Source organism: Vulpes vulpes, chromosome 16 (assembly GCF_048418805.1).
Source record: "Vulpes vulpes isolate BD-2025 chromosome 16, VulVul3, whole genome shotgun sequence".
In the NCBI taxonomy this organism is placed as follows: Eukaryota; Metazoa; Chordata; class Mammalia; order Carnivora; family Canidae; genus Vulpes; species Vulpes vulpes.
Genome location: NC_132795.1, coordinates 54,105,658 through 54,125,486, shown reverse-complemented (window position 1 = coordinate 54,125,486; position 19,829 = coordinate 54,105,658). Strand labels below are relative to the sequence as shown.

The 19,829-nt window shown below is 52.1% G+C and overlaps 1 protein-coding gene across 2 annotated transcripts; it reads right to left on the bottom strand.

Moving 5' to 3' along the window:
- Positions 1–1,735: 1,735 nt before the first annotated feature.
- On the bottom strand, positions 1,736–13,521 carry TOB2 (transducer of ERBB2, 2). Of its 2 annotated transcripts, none has more exons than XM_072742616.1 (2): positions 12,919–13,521; positions 1,736–5,738 (listed from the first exon to the last, which is right to left on the bottom strand). In XM_072742616.1, exon 2 carries the CDS (start codon positions 5,639–5,641, stop codon positions 4,625–4,627), a length of 1,017 nt encoding a protein of 338 aa, XP_072598717.1. In that variant the 5' UTR covers positions 5,642–5,738; positions 12,919–13,521; the 3' UTR covers positions 1,736–4,624. The 2 variants fall into 2 exon arrangements, with proteins under 2 accessions (XP_072598717.1, XP_025873118.1); XM_026017333.2 differs by having other exon boundaries at positions 12,923–13,521.
- Positions 13,522–19,829: the final 6,308 nt, after the last annotated feature.

The following is a 19,829-nucleotide window of genomic DNA, read 5'->3' as shown; positions in this document are numbered from 1 at the left end:
CATGGTTCCCCGGGGAGAAGCCTGGCCTTGAATCTCTCCTTCCTGGCGTACGTGTGGTTTCTGTGCCTCCTGCTCCCTGGGCTCTCAGGCACACCTGTCTGGTGACGGCTCCCTCACCTGCGCTCCCACAGCAGATGGAGGGTGTTCAGGGGTTTGTCAAGTGAATAAATGAGACTTTTCCCCCTGGGGAGCTCTCTGAGTCTACCAGAATGCTCTTTCTTCCTCTGGGATAAGGCCAGGGACCCAGGCAGCTCTTTACCCCCGAACTCCCACTACACCACTTCAGAGCCAGTGAGTGTTTAGTGAATAAAGGAAAACATTAACGTATGAACAAATCATTTCTGTGCCTGTGCTGTGGAGAATTTGGGGTTTGTTCCAAGCCTTTCGGCCAGAAGGGCTGACTGGGAAGGTGGTCTCAGCACTAAGCTGGGGCTCCCCCAGGCCCTGCCAGCTCTCGGGCACATGTACAGGGAGTGTCAGTGGGTGACTCCGGGCATCTGTTGTGGCAGGACCTGTGCTAGGTATTTGTTAGCACAAGTAGGAGTTGGGTGTGCTAGGGGCCCTGGGTCCCACAGGTAGGCGGACAGCCTGCACACAGGGTCGCAGGGACAGGCTGGGCTCCTCCCTGGCAGGACAGAGGAAAGTGAGAGCCCTGGCAGTGGCCTTATGTTGGTCAGGCAGAGGCCTGGGCTTGGGTGGGAAAGTGGCCCACAGAGGGGCCAGCCGTTGGGAGCTCCTGGGACCCTGTGCAGAGGGTGGAGGTCTGGCCTGAGAGCTTCTAGGCCTAGTTCATGCTCAGATGGGGAGGGATCAGCGTTGGCCTGTTTGGGAAGTGAGGGGCCTGAGTAGACTCCATCCCACTGAGGGCCCTCCCAGAAGAGCCTCCTGCCCCCCACCACCACCCCATCCCAGCCTGGAGGTGGCAAGTTCAGCCCTCCCACTCCCCTTGGAGGGTTGTCACTCTTCTACAGGTTACCACCACTCTAGATGTGGAAACGTCACACACAAAACCTCAGCTTCCCGTTATCAGTCCTGTGGACCCAGCAGGGAATCCACCTGGGAGCCCCGTTCACAGCTGTATGGTGGAGACAACACCTGTACCACCATGTTGCTGTGAGGGCAATTAGCTTCACTGACTTCCTGGCTGCGGGGGCCTGCGGGGCTGAGGGTCATCGTCGGGCTGAAGGTATGCCAGGAGCTGACCCTGCGGTGGGCAGCACCACCCGTTCAGCTCTTCCCACCCCTAGGCTCAGGCAGCTCTGGAATGGCCTGGCCTGGGGCCTGGAGAAGGGCGAGTCCAAGCGCCAGGTCTTTGACGGGACCTGCCTTGGATGGGCTCCTCTCATCCTTGCCCACTTGAGCGAAGCGGTGTGAGGTAGGCAAAACTCCGTCATTGAGACCAGGCAGGAGGTCCCTCCCTCGGCCTCCCAGGAATAGGCCATTCCAGAAGAAGCCACTAAGTTATCCTGTTCTCAAGGCCCTGCTTCCAGTACTGGCTCCATGACCCATCAGCAGAGGGAGCTTGGGCAGTTCCCAGCCTTGGGGAGCCTGCTTACGGTGTGGAAAAGAACCCCCGGAAGTGGGAACTCTGTGTCTTGTGTTGATATGGTAGGTGATGAACCTCAGGCACCCTGAGGAGTCAGGTGAGGAGGACCAACAGGGGCTGGGTTCCTCCCTTTCTCTCCATCCTAAAAGGGGACCCCCAAATGAAACAAGCCAGGAGCAAGCAGCAGGCTATTATATATCATGCTTTTAATACAAACTTAAAAAAATCTGGAACAATATAAACTGTACAGATTTGATCAATCTTTTTGTTTTGTTTTTAAACTAAATCTCTAAACACACCAATGTCCCATTCCAAAATATTGCACAACATTCTGAATACAAAACGCTCGATTGTATTCCTCCTTCACTAAAGAAAACAAGTTCATTACCCTGCTCCCCCAAGCTCCTCTCCACGTTGCCTCAATGCCCTCCTTCCCATCCCAAGGGGTCAACTAGAGAATCTATAGCTCACTGCATTGAGAAAAATACATCATTCTGGACTAAAAGTTTACATTCTTTACAAGATGATCCACCTTTTTTGATTTGTTCCTGGGAAAGAGGGGCAGACAGAGAGGATGGGGAAAGGGGAGAAATAGGTTTAATTCTCCTCTTTTTTTATTTTAAAGTTTGTTTTTCCTGAAAAAATATCTGTTTCTCTCCTCTTTTTAAGAAAAAATCTTGAAAAGAAAAAAATTACGTTTTTTACGTTAGAAATATACATATATTATATATACCTCTTACATTTTACAAATGTAGCAAATTATTCAATACAAACGGACACCAAAAAATGTAAAAAATAAAAAAAAAAAGGTTCTCCTACGAAACCAGGTAAATTAGTGCAGGTTTTTGTTTTTGTTTCCTTAAAAAAAATAAAATTGAAGCAAAAATGCCTAGATTTGAGACGAGACAGACTGAACTGGGCCCAAGAGACCAGCCCTGGAGTCATGCTCCTGAACATACATTTTTTTCTTCGTATTTCAAAAGACACTAAGGGGTTGGTCTCCCCTCTCCCTAGATGTGGTGAGAACAAGCCGACCGGGGGGCGGGTACCTGTGTATGTGAGTGCAGGGGAAAGGGGCCGGGAGAGGACATAAATAAGGCAGCATCCAACCTTTCCCAGAGAGCAGCCATCTGCCTGGGCCTGTCACTGTGCGGGAGTGGAGGGCTCGGAGAGGGTAGGGCCCAGACTGGGCTGGCCCCTGAGAAATCTAGGGGACAGATGATCCTGGGCTGAGGAGCCGGGGCATTGCCCCGTTGGGGGAGGTAGAGCTGGTGCCCATTGCAGGGAGGAGGCTGGCAGTGTCTGTCTGGGCCGGACCCACTGCCACGGCGGTTGCCCCACTTGGGGTCACAGGAGGGTGGGGTGGGGGTGCCAAGGGCTTTGGTACTTTCCGGTGATGGGGGCCCTGATGCCATGTGGCCCACCAGCCAAAGCATCATGGCATGGAAGCTGGCTCACTAGGGTCAGGTGGGAGAGACAACTTCTCTTCCGGCAGAGACAGGGGCCGGGGCTCTCCTGTAGTCCACACGCGCCACCTGCCATGGCCACCTGCCAGTCTAGCCCTGCCACCTGCCTGAGACCACCCCTCACAGCATCAAGGCCCAGTGGGATTGGGTCAGGCAGTGAGAGGGGACAGGAAGGGGTACCAAGAAGTTCTCAAGCAGGCAGGGGCAGAAACAGACTAAAAGAACATCTACAACCAAAGACTGATAAGTCTCAATTCAAGGCTCAGGACTGCGCACTCTAGGCACTGACTCCAAACTCCCACCGCCCCCAGGGTGCTCAGGTGAGCGGCTCCTCACCCTGGGTTAAGGTCACAATGAAACGGGAGGATCTGAGTCCAAGGACTTCTCTTAGGCATCGGGGGCCGGTAGGCTGGTATTCCCTTAGCCCCTCACAGCTACCCCCCTCCCCCCCTTTTTGGTCAAAAACAAAAGTGCAGATCCCTCCACAGTCTGGAAACCAGTTCCTTCTGCAGTATTTTCCCCTGGGAGTGTCTTAGGCTCAGCCGCAGTCTCACCCCAACAGATGACCCACCCTACAAAAGGACTGACGACCCTCCCGGGCCCATTCCCCAACCTCCTACATAAAATAAGCACTTGCTGCAACCTGGAATCATGTTGGGGGGTGGGGAGGGTTTACATGGCTTGGAATCCTTTAAAACAGGACAGCAAACCACGCACACGCACGCGCACACACACGCACCCACACCTGCCCCACCTCCTTACCCATAACCTCAGGCCCAGGGAAGAAGGGGCTGCAGGAGAGGCCACATGTCAATGGCTGGGTCTCTGGGGCCATGATGAGAGTCTGGGCCAGGTGAGGATGGTGGCGTGGGGCTACAGGACAGAGATGAAAGCAATTCCACTAGACCGAGTGCTAACCTCCCTGGAGTCACAGACATCAGCTCTAGCAGGAGGGTGTCAAGTAGCCAGTCAGCAGCTCCCCACGTGGCTCAGGCCGGAGAGGGAGTGGGGGGCTGGGGTCAAACCTATTCGGATGGCAGGGCCCAAGGTGGCCTGCTGAGGTTGGATGGCTTTGAGTGAAAGCTTAGCTGAATGTCAGGGGCAGTGACATGGGAGGCAGCCTCTCCCTGCTCTGGACAGGGTCAGGCCCCAACTGCGGCTCTTCCTTCCCTGTGAGCTTGGACACACCAATCCTATAAAACCAGGCTTGAAGGAGGGAGGGAGGAAGGGAGGGAGCAGGGAGCAGCAATTCACATCTGGACCATTCTTAGCACAGGAAGCCACTAATTAAAGATGTTATATAGAAAACTACATGTAAAAAAAAAAAAAAAAAGAAAGAAAGAAAAGAAAAAAAAAGAAAAAATACAAAACCCAAACCAACCAAATAAATCAGAGGCAGGCAGGAAAACAGCAGGGGGTTGAGTTAAACACGACTTGGTGCTTCAGGAGCCCCCTCCCACTCCATGCCTGGGCTGGATCTTTTTTTCTAGAAGCCAGAGTGAGAAGACTGGAAATCTTTTTGTGTATTTTTCTTTTCCTCTTTTTTTGGCCTTTCTTTTCCATTCTCTTTTCTGTGGTACTGGGCGCTCCTGGCCCGGTGACAGGTGGGCGGTCAGTTGGCCAGCACAACAGGCTGGAAGGGCTGGCTGGGATACTGCATGGTGTTCAGGTTGTAGCTGAGGCCTTCCACGAAGGGCGTCTTCTCCAGGAAGAGGCTGTTGGCTCCACCTCCAAAGACCTGGGCCACGTCGAAGCTGCTGCTGTTGCACGGGCCCGCCCCGTTGCCCCCGCCATCGGCACCGGCACCGTCAAAGAAGAGGCTGGGAGAGCCCCCGCCGTTGTACACGAACTCCTTGGCATTGGGTGAGAGCTGAGACTGAGGGGCTGGGTTGGCCGCGATGAAGTTCAGCGAGTGCAGAGACAGAGAGAGGCTCTTGTGCTTCAGCAGGTTGTTGGTGGGGGAGCGGGCCAGGCGGGGCTGCTGCTGGGGAGGCTGCGGGCCCCCGGCTCCCCCGCCAGCCAGTGCCCCGCTACTTGCCGCCCCACCCCCCTTCTTCATCTTGGTGGAGCCAAACTTGGTGGCGGCAAAGGAGGCGGTGGTGAAGGTGATGGGCTGGGCAGAGCGGGGGATAAAGGTGGGGCTGGGCGACTGGCCAAAGGACGGCGACGGGGAGTTGGACAGGGAGCTGTCCTGGCTGCCGATGGGCACGAAGACCTGGGCGTCGGGGTTGAAACTGCTCTTGAACTCCTTGTCCAGCTCCGGGGCAACACAGCCCTCGCTGTCATCCAGGTACAGCACTTTCACTGCCCCCTTCTCACCGATCTGGTAGGACACTTCGAAAGGATCAATCCAGACGCTCAGCTCCTCGGGCACGTTGGCCCGCACATCCTCCACGGCCAGGCCACTGCGCTTGGCGGCCAGCTCCACCACTGGGTCCACGATCTCCCCGATGTGCACACAGCGGAAGCCGGAGCCCTTCAGTGGCCTGTCCGGGTACCAGTGGCCTTCATATTTCTTTTTCAAGAGCCGCTCAAGCTCCTCCCCAAACAGGTCTGCCCGGCGCCTGGGCAACTTGTTGTACAAGTAGGAGATGATAAAGTTCAGGGCCACTTTGATCTCTAGCTGCATGGTCCTTTCCCGGGCGGACAATCAGCTCAGGGCACGTGTACAGGCCACAGGCAGTGGCAGGTAATGTATGGTAGGCAGCCTTGGGCTCCAGACAGCTCTGAGAAAGGAGAACAAAGAGTATCATGAGCAGATATGCAGAAAGTGGGGGTGGGGGGTGGGGGGCAGGGGATCAATGGCAAAGGATAGAGAAGCACCAACTTTAGATCACATAGACTCGGGCAGCCTGGGTGGCTCAGCGGTTTAGCGCTGCCTTCGGTCCAGGCCGTGATCCTGGAGTGCCGGGATCAAGTCCCACATGTTGGGCTCCCTGCACGGAGCCTGCTTCTCCCTCTGCCTGTGTCTCTGCCCCTCTCTCTGTCTCTCATGAATAAATAAATAAATTCTTTAACTGTGATTTTTTTTTAAATTTTTTTTTTCTTTATTTATTTTTGATAGTCACAGAGAGAGAGAGAGAGAGGCAGAGACACAGGCAGAGGGAGAAGCAGGCTCCATGCACCGGGAGCCCGATGTGGGATTCGATCCCGGGTCTCCAGGATTGCGCCCTGGGCCAAAGGCAGGCGCCAAACCACTGCGCCACCCAGGGATCCCAAATAAATAAATTCTTAAAACAAAAGATCACAGAGACTCAAGGCCCCTTATTTCTGCACCTTAGTTTCATCAGGAACATAAGGCTAACATGGAGAGTAAGTTAGCTCAAGGATGTAAACTGTCTCACACTGAACCTGCTATTTAGAAGGCACTTGATAAAATGAGCTATTGTTTTTCAAGTAATTCTAAAGAAACAGGAGTGCTGTGGTTTCCACTATTTTGAGAATCCAAGTCACTACATGACTGCTATAAAAAAAAGAAATCAAGCCCCTAATTCAGCTGGAGAAGGGAAGGCTCTTGCTAACTTATCTTCATAACATCTTGGTGAAGTCGTGCTCCCAAACCGTCACAGGCTGAGATATAAGTTTAAAATCCTTAGTTTTTTTCCTTAAATGGAAAGGGATACAGATTACCGAACAGGAAGCAGCACCGCCAACTTTTTACTGGGGGCTTGGACTGCAGTTACATCTAATTTGTCATCCTGGGCTCCCTGGGTGTACATGCTTTCTGCCTCACCCTGGGTTTGCAGAACTGATACAACACCACCACACTGTAACCAAAGGGAGCGCCTCCAAGAATAGAGACAAGAAAATGATCCCCAAGAAGTCAAGACCTGTCACAACCAGAGGCGTGGGCCAACAACGGACCGCTGACCATGGGCTGTCTCAGGGAAGCAGAAGAAATGAACGGAGACAAGGCCCCAGATGCCAAAAAAAATCCTTAAGAGCAGCACAAGTATGGCCTGAGGGACTCTAGCTTTTGGCTAGAGTGTAGGTGATGAGGGTGGCAAAGAGACGAAATTTTCCATCACCCTGCAGCCTCCAGCTGGGGACCCATCATCACTCAGTCTCCTGGGGACTGTCTGACCACCTGTCCTTGGCACCAGATCAGATTTATCAAGTGTTTGGAGATCCCTGGAGAGGAGACAGCCCAAGATAAACACTCAGATTGTTATTTTGGGATTCTCTCACAGCCAGCTCCCGCAGAGGTCAAAAAGGTTTACTCCTGAGATCTGAGCCAGACTCATGTCTCAGGAAGATGATCAGTAAAGTCCTGAGAGCCAGTGATCCTATTCTCCTCACTTTTTCCAAAAGGGCAGCTCCAGGGTCATGCTGTGGGAAGACTGAAAAAGGACCCTCTTTGTGGGTTGGCAGGGCCAGAACAGGTACCAGCCAGGCCTCTGGATGGAAATGTGCTGCTGAGTTCAGCAGAGACAAGACTAATCCATGGTCCATCAGGGGCATCTTCTGCCCTGCTATAGATCTGGGGCTGGGTTTTGATTAAAATCCCTTCTGGGAAAAAAAAAATAAATAAATAAAATCCCTTCTGGGTCCAGCATAGAATATGTAGGTGTTAATTCTAGGCTTGGGGATCTTGAGTTGCCCCAACTCATTTGCCTCAACTCATTTCCTTATCATTCTCAAGACTGGGGCCATGGCTCATAGGGGTATTTTTAGGACTAGATCCTCACCTCTCTGAGGTGATTATCAGAGAAGAAGCATTGGATCAATATGGAGCATCATAGGACACTGGCTAGGTCCAGTCCCACCCTCATTTCAGGTCTGAGCAGAGGGTCACATGGGGGGTCAAGAGGTGCTGGGAGCACAGGTCAATTCAAGGTTTAAAGAAGGGGGGAAAAGGTAAAGATAGGGGGCTTTCTGTTTATAAGGATTGGACTCATCATTAGATGCAAGACTAGCTACTAGGGCTGAAGGCCTTCCCCAAGAATGGAAGTCTATAAAGGCCATGACAGTCCACCAGAGCTGTCCAACACGGAGATTAAAAAGTTGTGAAGAGGGATCCCTGGGTGGCGCAGCGGTTTGGCGCCTGCCTTTGGCCCAGGGCGCGATCCTGGAGACCTGGGATCGAATCCCACATCGGGCTCCCGGTGCATGGAGCCTGCTTCTCCCTCTGCCTGTGTCTCTGCCTCTCTCTCTCTCTGTGACTATCATAAATAAATAAAATTTGAAAAAAAAAAAAAAAAAAAAAGTTGTGAAGAAAGTTGGCACTGGTTCCCAAGGATGGGCCTGGAGTTAAAGACAATGTTTTCAAAGTGTTTTTGAAAAGTAAAATAAACTTAAATATGACATGAGGGACGCCTGGGTGGCTCCAGTAGTTGAGTGTTTGCCTTTGGCTCAGGGTGTGATCCCGGGAATCCCAGCATAGAGTCCCACACCGGGCTCCCTGCATGGAGCCTGCTTCTCTTCCCTCTGCTTATGTCTCGTCCTCTCTCCGTGCATCTCTCATGAATAAGTAAAAATAAAATAAAATAAAATAAAAAATTTAAAGTTAATTAATTAAAAAATAAAGACATGACACTTCCCCAAAGCACCACATGGCCTCTTGGTATAAGAATCAGACCAAGGGGGGATCCCTGGGTGGTGCAGCAGTTTGGCACCTGCTTTTGGCCCAGGGCGCGATCCTGGGGACCCGGGATCGAGTCCCACGTCGGGCTCCCGGTGCATGGAGCCTGCTTCTCCCTCTGCCTGTGTCTCTGCCTCTCTCTCTCTCTGTGTGACTATCATAAATAAATAAAAATTTAAAAAAAAAAAAAAAAGAATCAGACCAAGGGGCTCCTACACCTTTCTAGGCCTCCTCAAACTTTGCTGCTTATGCGACTTCCAAGTTAACCTCCCTCAACAGTTTAGCTTCAAAATGGGAACTTTTTTTTATTTATCAATTTTTTATTTTTTTAAACATTTTTTTAACAGATTTTATTTATTTATTCATAGAGACACAAAGAGAGAGGCAGAGACACAGGCAGAGGGAGAAGCAGGCTCCATGCAGGGAGCCCAACGTGGGACTCGATCCTGGGTCTCCTGGATCACACCTCAGGCTGCAGGCGGTGCTAAACCACTGCACCACGGGGGCTGCCCCTCAATTTTTTAATTTAAATTTTACTTAGTTAACATACAATGTAATATTGGTTTCACAGTGGAATTCAGTGATTCATCACTTACATACAACACCCAGTGCTCATCACAAGTGCCCTCCTTCATCTCCATCACCCATCTAGCCCATGCCCTACCCACCTCCCTCCATCAACCCTCAGTTCATTCTCTATCGTTAAGAGTCTCTCTCTCTCTCTTTTTTTTTTTCCCCCGTTAAGAGTCTCTTATGGCTTGTTTCCCTCTCTCCTTTTTATCTTTTCAAAATGGGAGCATTTTAAATGCAGGCCAAAGTCATTGGGAAATAAGCCTCCTACCCCAAAATACAATAGAACCACTGTCATCAGCCCTGCCTAGCTAACCATTTTCTGCAGCATAAGCAACTAAAGCTGCACACCAATTTATACCTCAATGATGCTGCCACACAAATAAGGAAGTATATAATGCCATCTTTGCCTCTTTAATTGGAGAACAGGCTGGGCCAGATGGCTGTGGGGTGGAACCTTTCAAAAATGCTGGACAACCAGAATGAGATTTTCTGCTCTATCAGCTCAGGCTCTAATTTTGACTTCAAGAAGCTTATGGAACAGAGGATTAAAGCACTGGTGCTGTCTTGTCTTGAACTAAAGAGAGGAGACTCAGATGAGTCTGTTCATTTTTTTTTTTTTTTTAAGGCTATGGACAAATTCTAGGCTTATACATAAAATATTCATAGTATTTGGTAAGATTAGAAAGCTTAGTAGTAACTACTCTTCAATACAAGGAACAAGTAGATTTGAGTTAAAGAGGGAAGAGAGGACTCTGAGTTCTTCTCCAACCCTGACTCAGGTGCAAAAAGCCAGAAAGGTGGCAAAAAAGTAAAAACAAAACCAACCCCCTTGAACACCAAACAAACAAAGCTAAGTATTTAACAATAGCAACATCTACCTTTTGTCGACATATTAAAAAGTTGCAAATGTGAGAGTAAATTCTGTCCTATTTCTTTCAGAATTGAATACTTCTTCGCTTGTTTATTTCCAACAGCAAAATTAATGTGGGATTCAGATCCCCTGTGCTGACTTGTGGTGGGTTTTATTTTTTAATATATTTTATTTATTTATTCATGACAGACACAGAGACATCGGCAGAGGGAGAAGCAGGCTCCTCACAGGGAGCCCGATGCTGGACACGATCGCCGGACCCCGGGATCACGCACTGAGCCAAAGGCAGACGCTCAACCGCTGAGCCACCCAGGCCTCCCCTGACTACTGTTTTAAAGAGTGTTTAAGAGAAGGACAAAAATGGGGTAAGAAAGGTGGCTGCTGTAGTCAACGATATGGTAATGGGGTTTCCAGAAAGAACTTATGACTAAACTGAGAAGGAAGGCTCTTAAGAAAAGCAACTATGTTTTAAAGGGGAAAAAGGAGGGATGATGGTGAGGGAACTTCTCGGATCTCCAAACTACAAGTATCTGTAACAATATCCAGGCACCCCAAGCCTTAACATCCAAGTGGTCCTACGACCAAGCACTATCAGATGCAGTGAGTCTGGAAGGAGGAGTCGGGGAGGAGGGGTCCTCAATTCTGACAAGGCCAGCAGGTGCCACAATCTGGATCCCAGGGAGTGAGACCCAGGCTCAGTGGGACCACCCGGCTCCACCACGCCAATCCGAGGCAGCCACCCAGGCCCGCAGGTATGGTTGAAGGGCTTCCCGGACTTGTGCCGATGCACCGCAACACCCCGCCCAGAGTCTCCACCATCTGCCTCAAACATGGACTGTGCAAGCCCAACTCTTCCGAGTAAGAGGGCCCTTTCTGGGGCACTCGATTCCTGTAAAGCCAGGAAGACTTCACTGAACTCCAACGTAGGCAGGCAGCGAAGGCGCGCTCTGCACTCTGGGAATTGTAGTCCTCAGACACGTTACAGTTAGGTTGGAGCAAGTGACCTACTTTCTCTGCACACTACCCTTCCCTGAGTGCTTTGCGAAGGTTTAGCCAGCGAATCGCGCATGCCCCGTAAGGGGAGCTGGCCGAGGTCCGAAGAACCGAGGAAAAGTTTCCGATGCACATGCGCGCTATGGTGGACGCCCCCCCCCCCGCCCACCTCCTAATACATTTTATATAAATTTACCCATAAGGCCTACACCCCGTATCGTACCACCCCCCACGGGTTTCACGTCTTGGTCTCAAGAAAGGCTGAACTTCGCCCCCCACCCCACTTTCCACTTCACGGCCTCCCTTGACTGTTCAATTAACGATTTCCTTCTAATGAGTTTTTTCTGGGTGAACGCGGTGGGGTGGGACAGATAAAGGTCACACATCCCCCCGCCGTCCCCGTCCCCCCCCTCCCCCCGCCGCTTAATCTGTATTCCTTGGGCTGAGTGGTCTCCGTCTGGAGTTGCTGTAGGGACGGGTGAATTCAAAGAGGGGAAAAAAGAAAAAAGCCTTTTCACTTAATGCCCAGCGGGCTCCGGTCCAGCACCCCCAACAGCCAGAAAAGGCAGGAACGAAACCCAGTTCTCCCGTCCTCTCAGCCAAAGAAATTCCCAGTTAAGCTGCGGGGAGGGGCCGGGCCGAAAATCAGAAGGCCCAAAGCCAGCAGGGCCCAAGCCTCACCCCTCTTCTAATCCAAGTCGAGTAACTAGACCCAGCTAGGGAAATGAGAAAAGGTTCCCGGCAGGGAAGGAAAACCGTACATCTGACACCCGAACAACATATTCTAATACTTGAAATTGTTTGTGAGTCTCCTCCCATTGCAAGGCCTGCTCTATGACCAGACTTACCAGATCCTCGGCAAAGCTCCCCTACACGGTGTTAAACCTCCCTAATCCTTCCTCCCACACAAGCTTCTTTCCCCCACTGCTTAAGAGGGGGTGGGGGCAGGCGCCCAAGAAAGCAATGAGCGTTTTTCCGCTGGAAAATCAAAGATGAGGGACTCAGTCCCAGGGTAAGGTGTATAGGAAGGAGAAAGAGAAAGGTTAGACACGGAGCAGGCACCCGAGACCCCCTCCGCTGGCCCAGGCTGAAGCCTGCTGTGTAGGGTTCTGGTTCCTCTGCGGGGTGGGAGAAGGCCTGCCAGCTGCCCCTCCTCCCCTCCGTCTCTGGTCAAGGGCACAGTCCATCCTCTGGGCAGGAGGTGAACCAGCTCAGTAGTAGGGCTCTTCCTCCCAGGCATCTCACTGGGACCAACCCGAGTCCACTCACTGGTGTTGCTGTAAAGGTAGTCCCCCACCACCACCACCCCCAGCACGGTTTCCCCTTAAAACACTACAGAGAATAAAGAGCTCAAGCCAAAATGGTAAATTCTGGTTGAGGGGCCAGAGGACAGTCACCACTGACCGGTCCAAAAGGGGATGTCTACCTTCTATCCCTCAGCTCCACGGGGCCAGAAATAAACCCTATTATTACCACCCCCTTCCCCGCACACGGGAAAAGCAGCAGAATAACAAGACCTGGATCCCCTTACTTCTTCCTCTGATTTATTTAATGGCGTGGAAGTTATGGGCTTTTTGGGGGGGGGGGGCAAGGAAAAATCTAGCGAGTCTCTACGTTATGAAGAACTGAGGGAGGCGGAGAGGGGAGGAAATGCACCCCACCCAGGAGGAGGCCACACTCAGAACACGGAAAGGAGCAGGGCACCGGGGAAAAGGGGGGGGGGGTCCACAGGGGAGGTGGAAGGGGAAAGGGGAAAGGGAAATGTTGGCCAGTCCTGCGAGGGGGTGCACGACAGCAGCGCGCTGCGTCCAGCAAAGCGGAGAGCAGGAGCGGGACGGGGGTGGGGGAAGGCGTCTCAGGGCCCCCCGCCCGCACGCCCCCCACTCACTCACTCGGGTCTCCGCGGTGGCGGGGCGGTCTGCCGGCCGCAGCGCGACTTCTCCCTCCAGGGTGGTCCCGGGCGCGGGGCGGAGGTCGCTGTTCCTTCCTTCCTGGGCGCCGCCGGGCCGGAGGCTGATGGGTTCTTTTCTTCGTTGAGGGTTGGTGGAGGGGGTGGCAAGTGAGGGAGTTTGGGGCTCGGACTCTCAATAATAATTCTTACAGCTTTTTGGAGGTCAGGCTCGGCGGAGGGGGGATGGAAGGCGGGCGGGCCGGCCGGCGGCGACGGCGCGGGGATGTCTGACCGGAGGGCGGCTCGTGTCGCGGGGCGGAGGACGGGCCGGGCTCTGGCCAGCGGGCGGTCCTGCCCTTCGGGCCCCGCGTCGCCCGAGCCACTCACTTCTCTCCGGCGACGACCCGCACCTTCCCGCGCCCGGGCCCGAAGTGAGCAAAGTCAATGAAAAGTTTCACCCTTAGCAACCCTGCGCACGGATCCGGCTTCCCCACCCCTGCGTGATGCGTCCCTCCGCCCTGCAGGGGCGGGGCCGGGCGCCGGGCGCCGGGCCGGGACTACTTCCCAGCCCGCCCCGCGGCTTAACCCCTCGGGCCGCGCGGCCAGCGACTCCGGGCGCGCCCAGGGGTGCCCCGCCGTCCCGTGGCCGGCCTCTGCTCGCCCCATCCCGGCTCTCACGCCGGCGAGGCCGCCCTTAGCCAGTCTAGTGGTGCCTGCTCCCCCGCATCGCAGCGCCGTGCCACCCTGATTTCCTTCAGGCCCCCCCACTCTGAAAGCGTGCTCATCGGGCACAGGGTCTCCCCAGGTAGACAACGAGCTCCGGGCGCGCAGGGGCCCGGGCTGGAACCGGGTGGTTCATCTTAGACGTGGGGACGCACGGACGTCGCGGGGAGGCAGCCCCCCCCCCCCACGCCCGCGGCCTGGCCCTGCACCTGCCCCAGGGCCGACGGTTCGTCCGTCCGGTCGCCCGGCCCGGTCCGCCAGGCCACCCTGGCGAGTCCCTCCGGGTCTGGGCGTTGGGCTGTCCGACCACCCCCACGGCTCGCACCCCCCGGCACCGCCCCTGGCAGGAGGGGGGGAGTTGGGGGGCAGCGCGAGCTTTGGAAACGTTTCGCTCTTTTATTAACTCGGGTTGGCTCGAGTCTCCCGAGCGCGCCGTGCCTCCGCCAGGGAAACCGGGGCCCAGGCACGCTGGGCGGGAGGAAGAGGAGGCGACAAGCGGCTGGCCGACCGCGAGAAGGAGCCCAGCGCCACAAAGTCCTCCCAGGTGCCGCCTCTGGCCCCCCATTACCTGGCGGCCCGAGAGGCCAGCGCCGGCTCTGCGCAGGCGCGCCCCCGGGCCGCCCCGGGCGGGGCTCAGCCCTTCTCCGGTCCAACAGTGTGCTCTCCCCGCGGGCGACCCCCGTACGGGACACTAGAGAGAGTGACATTGCTTCTAGGGAGAGCCCCCCCGCCGGCGGTCGTGGCGCCTGCCCGTGCCAGGGGCGCAGGGCTCACGCACCCGACGGTCCGTGGGGCTGCAGCCCGAGGCTCGCCGGCGCTGGACGGGGCGCCCCAGGCCCGCGCGCTCGGCCGCTTTGTGACTGCGGGGCGCGGGGAGGCGGCTAGGGAGGCCTGAACCTAGGTGAGGTCACAGGCGGACCGGGCTGCCGGACCCCCGGCAGCTTGCCGTTAAGTGTTCCGTCCAGTAGTCCATTCTCCAGATCGCTCTCCAACCCCCGACCTTTATTCCCATTCCAGACGGTTCCAGGCCATCGGCAGTCGCCGAACCCACGTGGGGTGGCGAAATCCGAAAGTTTCCAGCTACGAACAGTTTGCATTTGTTTATTCCTTGATCACTTTTTTTTTTTTTTTTCCTGGCAAGGGCAGAGAGCAACGGTAGCGTGGGGGTTTTGAAGCGCTTTCCTTGACTGCAGCAGAAAAACCCCGGACTGGAGGGCAAACTCCAAGGGGACAGGGAGGCGGGAGGGAGCTGGATCCCGAAGTCCCCCATCCCCCCACACGCTGAACGCTTCAGCCCCTGGGGCACCTCCAGGGACTACTTGCCTCGTGCGTCAGCCGGTGGCAGAGCGTCACATATGCGCCCCCCCCCGCGCCCCGCTTGCCCCACTCCACTCCTCCCATTTTTCCTCCCCCTCCCCCCCCTCCCCTCCCCTCCCCATCTCTTCCCACTCCTCCCTCGTTGTCCCTTAGCGTGATCCACGCGAGCAGTGAGAGCCGGCCGACCCACCGGGTCCCAGAGCACTGGAGAGCTAAAAATATACCCAGAGCGCTAGCAACAGCCTTCCCGTTGGTCGGGGAGCGGGGACAGGCGGCTTCTGATTGGGTTTCCATCCAACCGCTAGGATTGAGAGTGGGGGCCAAAAGCCCAGGCGCCGGGCTCTCGGGAAGAGTGTGCGTTTGCGCAATGGGGCTTTGCAAGGGTTGCTGGTATTTGAAGTCATTTATTCGAGGCAGCAATGGGTTTGAATCCCGATTGTGTCCACCAACTGTGTTATCTTGATTTAATGGCAACAAATCTCTTTACATCATCAAACCTGCTTTCTTGTTCTTAACATGGAGATCGTGTGAGGATTAAATATGATACCGTAATGTAAAGCCTGGCTTAAATAGTTGGTATCTTTTAAAAAAGATTTTATTATTTTTTTAAGATTTTATTGATTTATTCATGAGAGAGAGAGAGGCAGGGACACAGGCAGAGGGAGAAGCAGGCTCCTTGCAGGGAGCCCATTGTGGGACTCGATCCTGGGAATCCAGGATCATGCCCTGAGCCAAAGCAGGTGCTCAACTACTGAGCCATCCAGGCGTCCCTTTTATTTTTTATTTATCATGAGAGACACACACAGAGAGGCAGAGACATAGAAGGTGAAGCAGGTTCCTCGCAGGGAGCCCGATGCGGGACTTGATTCCTCGACCCCGGGATCACCCCTGAGCTGAAGGCAGATGCTCAACTGCTGAGCCACCCAAGTGTCCCCCAAAGTTGGTATCCTTGATGTATAGATGACTTCAGGCCAAATTGCATCCTACATATCCTGTGCGCAGTTCGGTGTGTGTTCCCCAACAAGAAGCATTACTATGCAGAATGATGAGAAAGGTTGGGATGAGCTGAAATGAATTCTCCTAGGGCATCTCAGGAAGGAGGGGTGGAGTCCATAGAAGTAGATAAAGGGTAGACATCTCCTACCATTTAGTGCAGCCTGAGAGGGCACACCCCATCCCTGGACAGAAGGCACTGGATTTCTGCGGGTTGGTGCTTTTGTCCTCATCTTCCCTGCAGTGCTAGAAACACACCAGGCCTGAGCAATTTAACTAAAACAAAATTAAGAAATCCAGCCTCCTTGGCAGTTGGCAAAGGGTCGGCATATAAATAAGAAGGGATTAAATAGAGGAGCAAAAGGTAATCACCATTCTTAACTGCTGATGCCTTCATTCGTCTTGTGGGGAGGAGGAGGCGAGGACTTCTTCTCAGTGTGTGATTTCATCTTGCCAGGGCTTAATCGAGAGCTTAATTTCCACTCAAGCATTCCACAGTCCCCTCCCATTTCAAATAATCATATGTTGAAAGGTACACACCATGTTTTCAAGATGGTGAGCTTCAGAAGCAACTCCCCTGTCTGAGAATAAGCAAGTTATACCAGAAGTGTTGTTGCCTTGACAAGTCAGGCTGGTAATAATTAACCGCAATTAACTCTCAGGGGTGAGTCACTCTCATATACACATGCTAGGATGAAACATTTTGTAGTTACTTTTATGTTATCTAAGAAAATAGTTCCTCAATTTGATTTTTCAGATCGACTGCTCCAGCTGGGCAGGAGCAAACATAACCCCAACAACACTGGCTTTGGAGAAGTGGTTGGATGCAGGGCAAATGCTATTTATTCACCACCAACGATGTGACCAAACAAACCTCACTAAAGTTTTGCTAAAAAAAAAAAAAAAAAAAAAAAAAGGTTTGCTAAGACACTGAAACTGCAGTGTTCAAAGAAAGTAACATTTTAGCCTTGGTGGTAGGAGGCCACTTGGGGGTGGAGTTGATGAGCAACCAAATAACTGTGAAAGATGGGATTTGGAGTCCCCTCTCCCTTTTTAAAGATTTTATTTATTTATTCATGAGAGACACAGAGAGAAAGGCAGAGACACAGGCAGAGGGAGAAGCAGGCCCCACGTAGGGAGCCCGATGTGGGACTTGATCCTGGGTCCTTAGGATCATGCCTTGGGCTGAAGGCAGCGCTAAACCACTGAGCCACCCGGGCTGCCCTGGAGTCCTTTTTTTAAGGCACAAAAATTTCAGTCGAGGCAAATCATCTTTCACCTTTATGCCTAGCTTCAAACTACTACTAAAGAGCACAAGTCAGAATAGAGTGACATTGTTTTTCTGAAATTTAGTTCCGTGTGATTCCCTGTGTTTTTTTGTTTTCTTTTTATTTCCAGTTAACATACTGGTTAATTAAAGATTTTATTTATTTGAGAGAGAGAGAGAGAGGAGGAGTATGGGGGAGGGGTTGAGAGAAAGAATGTCAAACAAACTGCGCTCAGCATCATAACCTCAGCTGAAATCAAGAGTTGGCCACTCAACCCAGCCACCCAGATGCCCCTAATTTTCTTAATTTAGAAGCTGCTAATTGCCAGGTCAAGGTCCACATCTGGTGTATTGTCCTGGTATATACTGACACGTTTAAAATGAGTTGACATTTAAAAGTTGGCAGATTGCACAAATTTTAATTTGCTTCGCTTCCTAAATTCAAAGGATCTGGGCATTCAAGCTGACATTTGTCTGTAGTTGAATGGCAGCTGCCTCCTTTAGGTAGAGTCTATACTCTGGGGTTCCCGAAGTCCTCACCACTCTCTCTCTATTGCACCCGAGGCACTGAAAACAAGGGTCACACTTATCACCCTGTTTAGGCTATTCTTAATACCTCTCTTTTCTTCAACTATATTGCACATTCAGACTCTTGAATTTGTGACCCATTTTTCAGTTTAATGTAATAAATGAGTGCCCCTCAGTGGAGGGAGAGGCAAAAGCAAGGATCTTACCCAGTTTATTGTTAAAACGGGCTTGTGATTTTTTTTTAAGATTTTATTTATTTACTCATGAGACACAGGGAGAGAGAGACGCAGAGACACAGTCAGAGGGAGAAGCAGGCTCCACGCAGGGAGCCTGGAGCGGGACTGGATCCCAGGTCTCCAGGATCAGGCCCTGGGCTGAAGGTGGCGCTAAATCGCTGAGCCACCCGGGCTGCCCCTTGTGATTTTTTCTTTAATATTTTATTTATTCATGAGAGACACAGAGAGGCAGAGACACAGGCAGAGGGAGAAGCAGGCTCCATGCAGGGAGCCCAACGTGGGACTCAATCTTGGAACTCCAGGATCTTGTCTTGAGGTGAAGGCTCAGCTGCTGAGCCACCCAGGCGTCCCACAGCTTGTGATTCAATATCCATCAGTGGGTTCATAAAATCATTTGGCTTAGTGGATTTCAGATGAATTTTAGAATAGAATGGAATAAAGTGAAAATATCAGAGTGTTTACATTGTAAGCATTGTTCCACAAAACTTGTTTCTGTTAAATGTGTGTACTAGGCTTGAATAGTCCAAGTAGGAGAGATTCTTGTGGGGTATGATGCATCTATATGCATTTGTGAGATATCAGGAACGTAGAAGGAAGAGGTACCCAGTTGGCTGGCTCATGTGACTGTGGAAGGCTATTTCGAACAAAGGAAATAGAGAGCCAAGAAGACAAAGTATGTGCAAGTAATGTCCCTTTAATTGCCTGATGCAGAGACAGAAGTAAATGAAGGAAAATCTTGGAGGTAAGGGAGAGGGAACCATTTTGAGGACCTTCCATGTCAGGACTTAAATATCCATGAAAAAATAGGAACCTACTATGATAGAACTGCCATTTATGTAAAGACTTCCCCTCGGGCAGCCCCAGTGGCGCAGCGGTTTAGTGCGGACTGCAGCATGGGGTGTGATCCTGGAGACCTAGGATAGAGTCCCACGTCAGGCGCCCTGCATGGAGCCTGCTTCTCCCTCTGCCTGTGTCTCTGCCTCTCTCTCTCTCTCTGTGTGTCTCTATGAATAAATAAATATAAATCTTAAAAAAAAGACTTCCCCATAAGGGTGAGGAACTTACAAGGTCAAATTTAATCCTTACAACCTGAAAACGCAAGCCTTGTTATCCTTATTTAACAGATTAGAAAAAAGCAGCTAAATGACTCGAAGGGTCAAAAGCAGAGAATTCAAATATAGGTCTGATAATAAAGACTACATATTTCTAATTTTTTTTTAAGCAAGAGCACATGTAGTAAGCACAATGTTTAAAGGAAATTACCATGTGTGTACAGTGTACTTGAGAAACTGGAAGATACCCATCCATTTTATTTTTTTAATTTTTATTTATGATAGTCACAGAGAGAGAGAGAGAGAGGGAAGCAGAGACATAGGCAGAGGGAGAAGCAGGCTCCAAGCACCGGGAGCCCGACGTGGGATTCGATCCCAGGTCTCCAGGATCGTGCCCTGGGCCAAAGGCAGGCGCCAAACCGCTGCGCCACCCAGGGATCCCTACCCATCCATTTTAAAACCTAGAAATGAATATCAAGTACTGAATACTTAAAAAATAATAATAATGCTTTAAATCCAGGAAAGGGCACTGCTTTCTCAGGCTGACCATGATGAGTTCAATTATTTTTCTTTTCTTTTTTTTAAGAGGTGGGGAGGAACAGAGGGAGAGGGAGAATCTTAAGCAGGCTCCATGCCCAGCGTGGAGCCTGACATGGGGCTCGATCCCACAACCCTAAGTTCATGACCTGAGCTGAAATCGAGTCTGATGCTTATAAGCCAATTGAACCACTCAGGTGTCCCAGGTAGTGCTTACTTAAAAATGGAGAAAAACACTTAACACATTTTAAGACC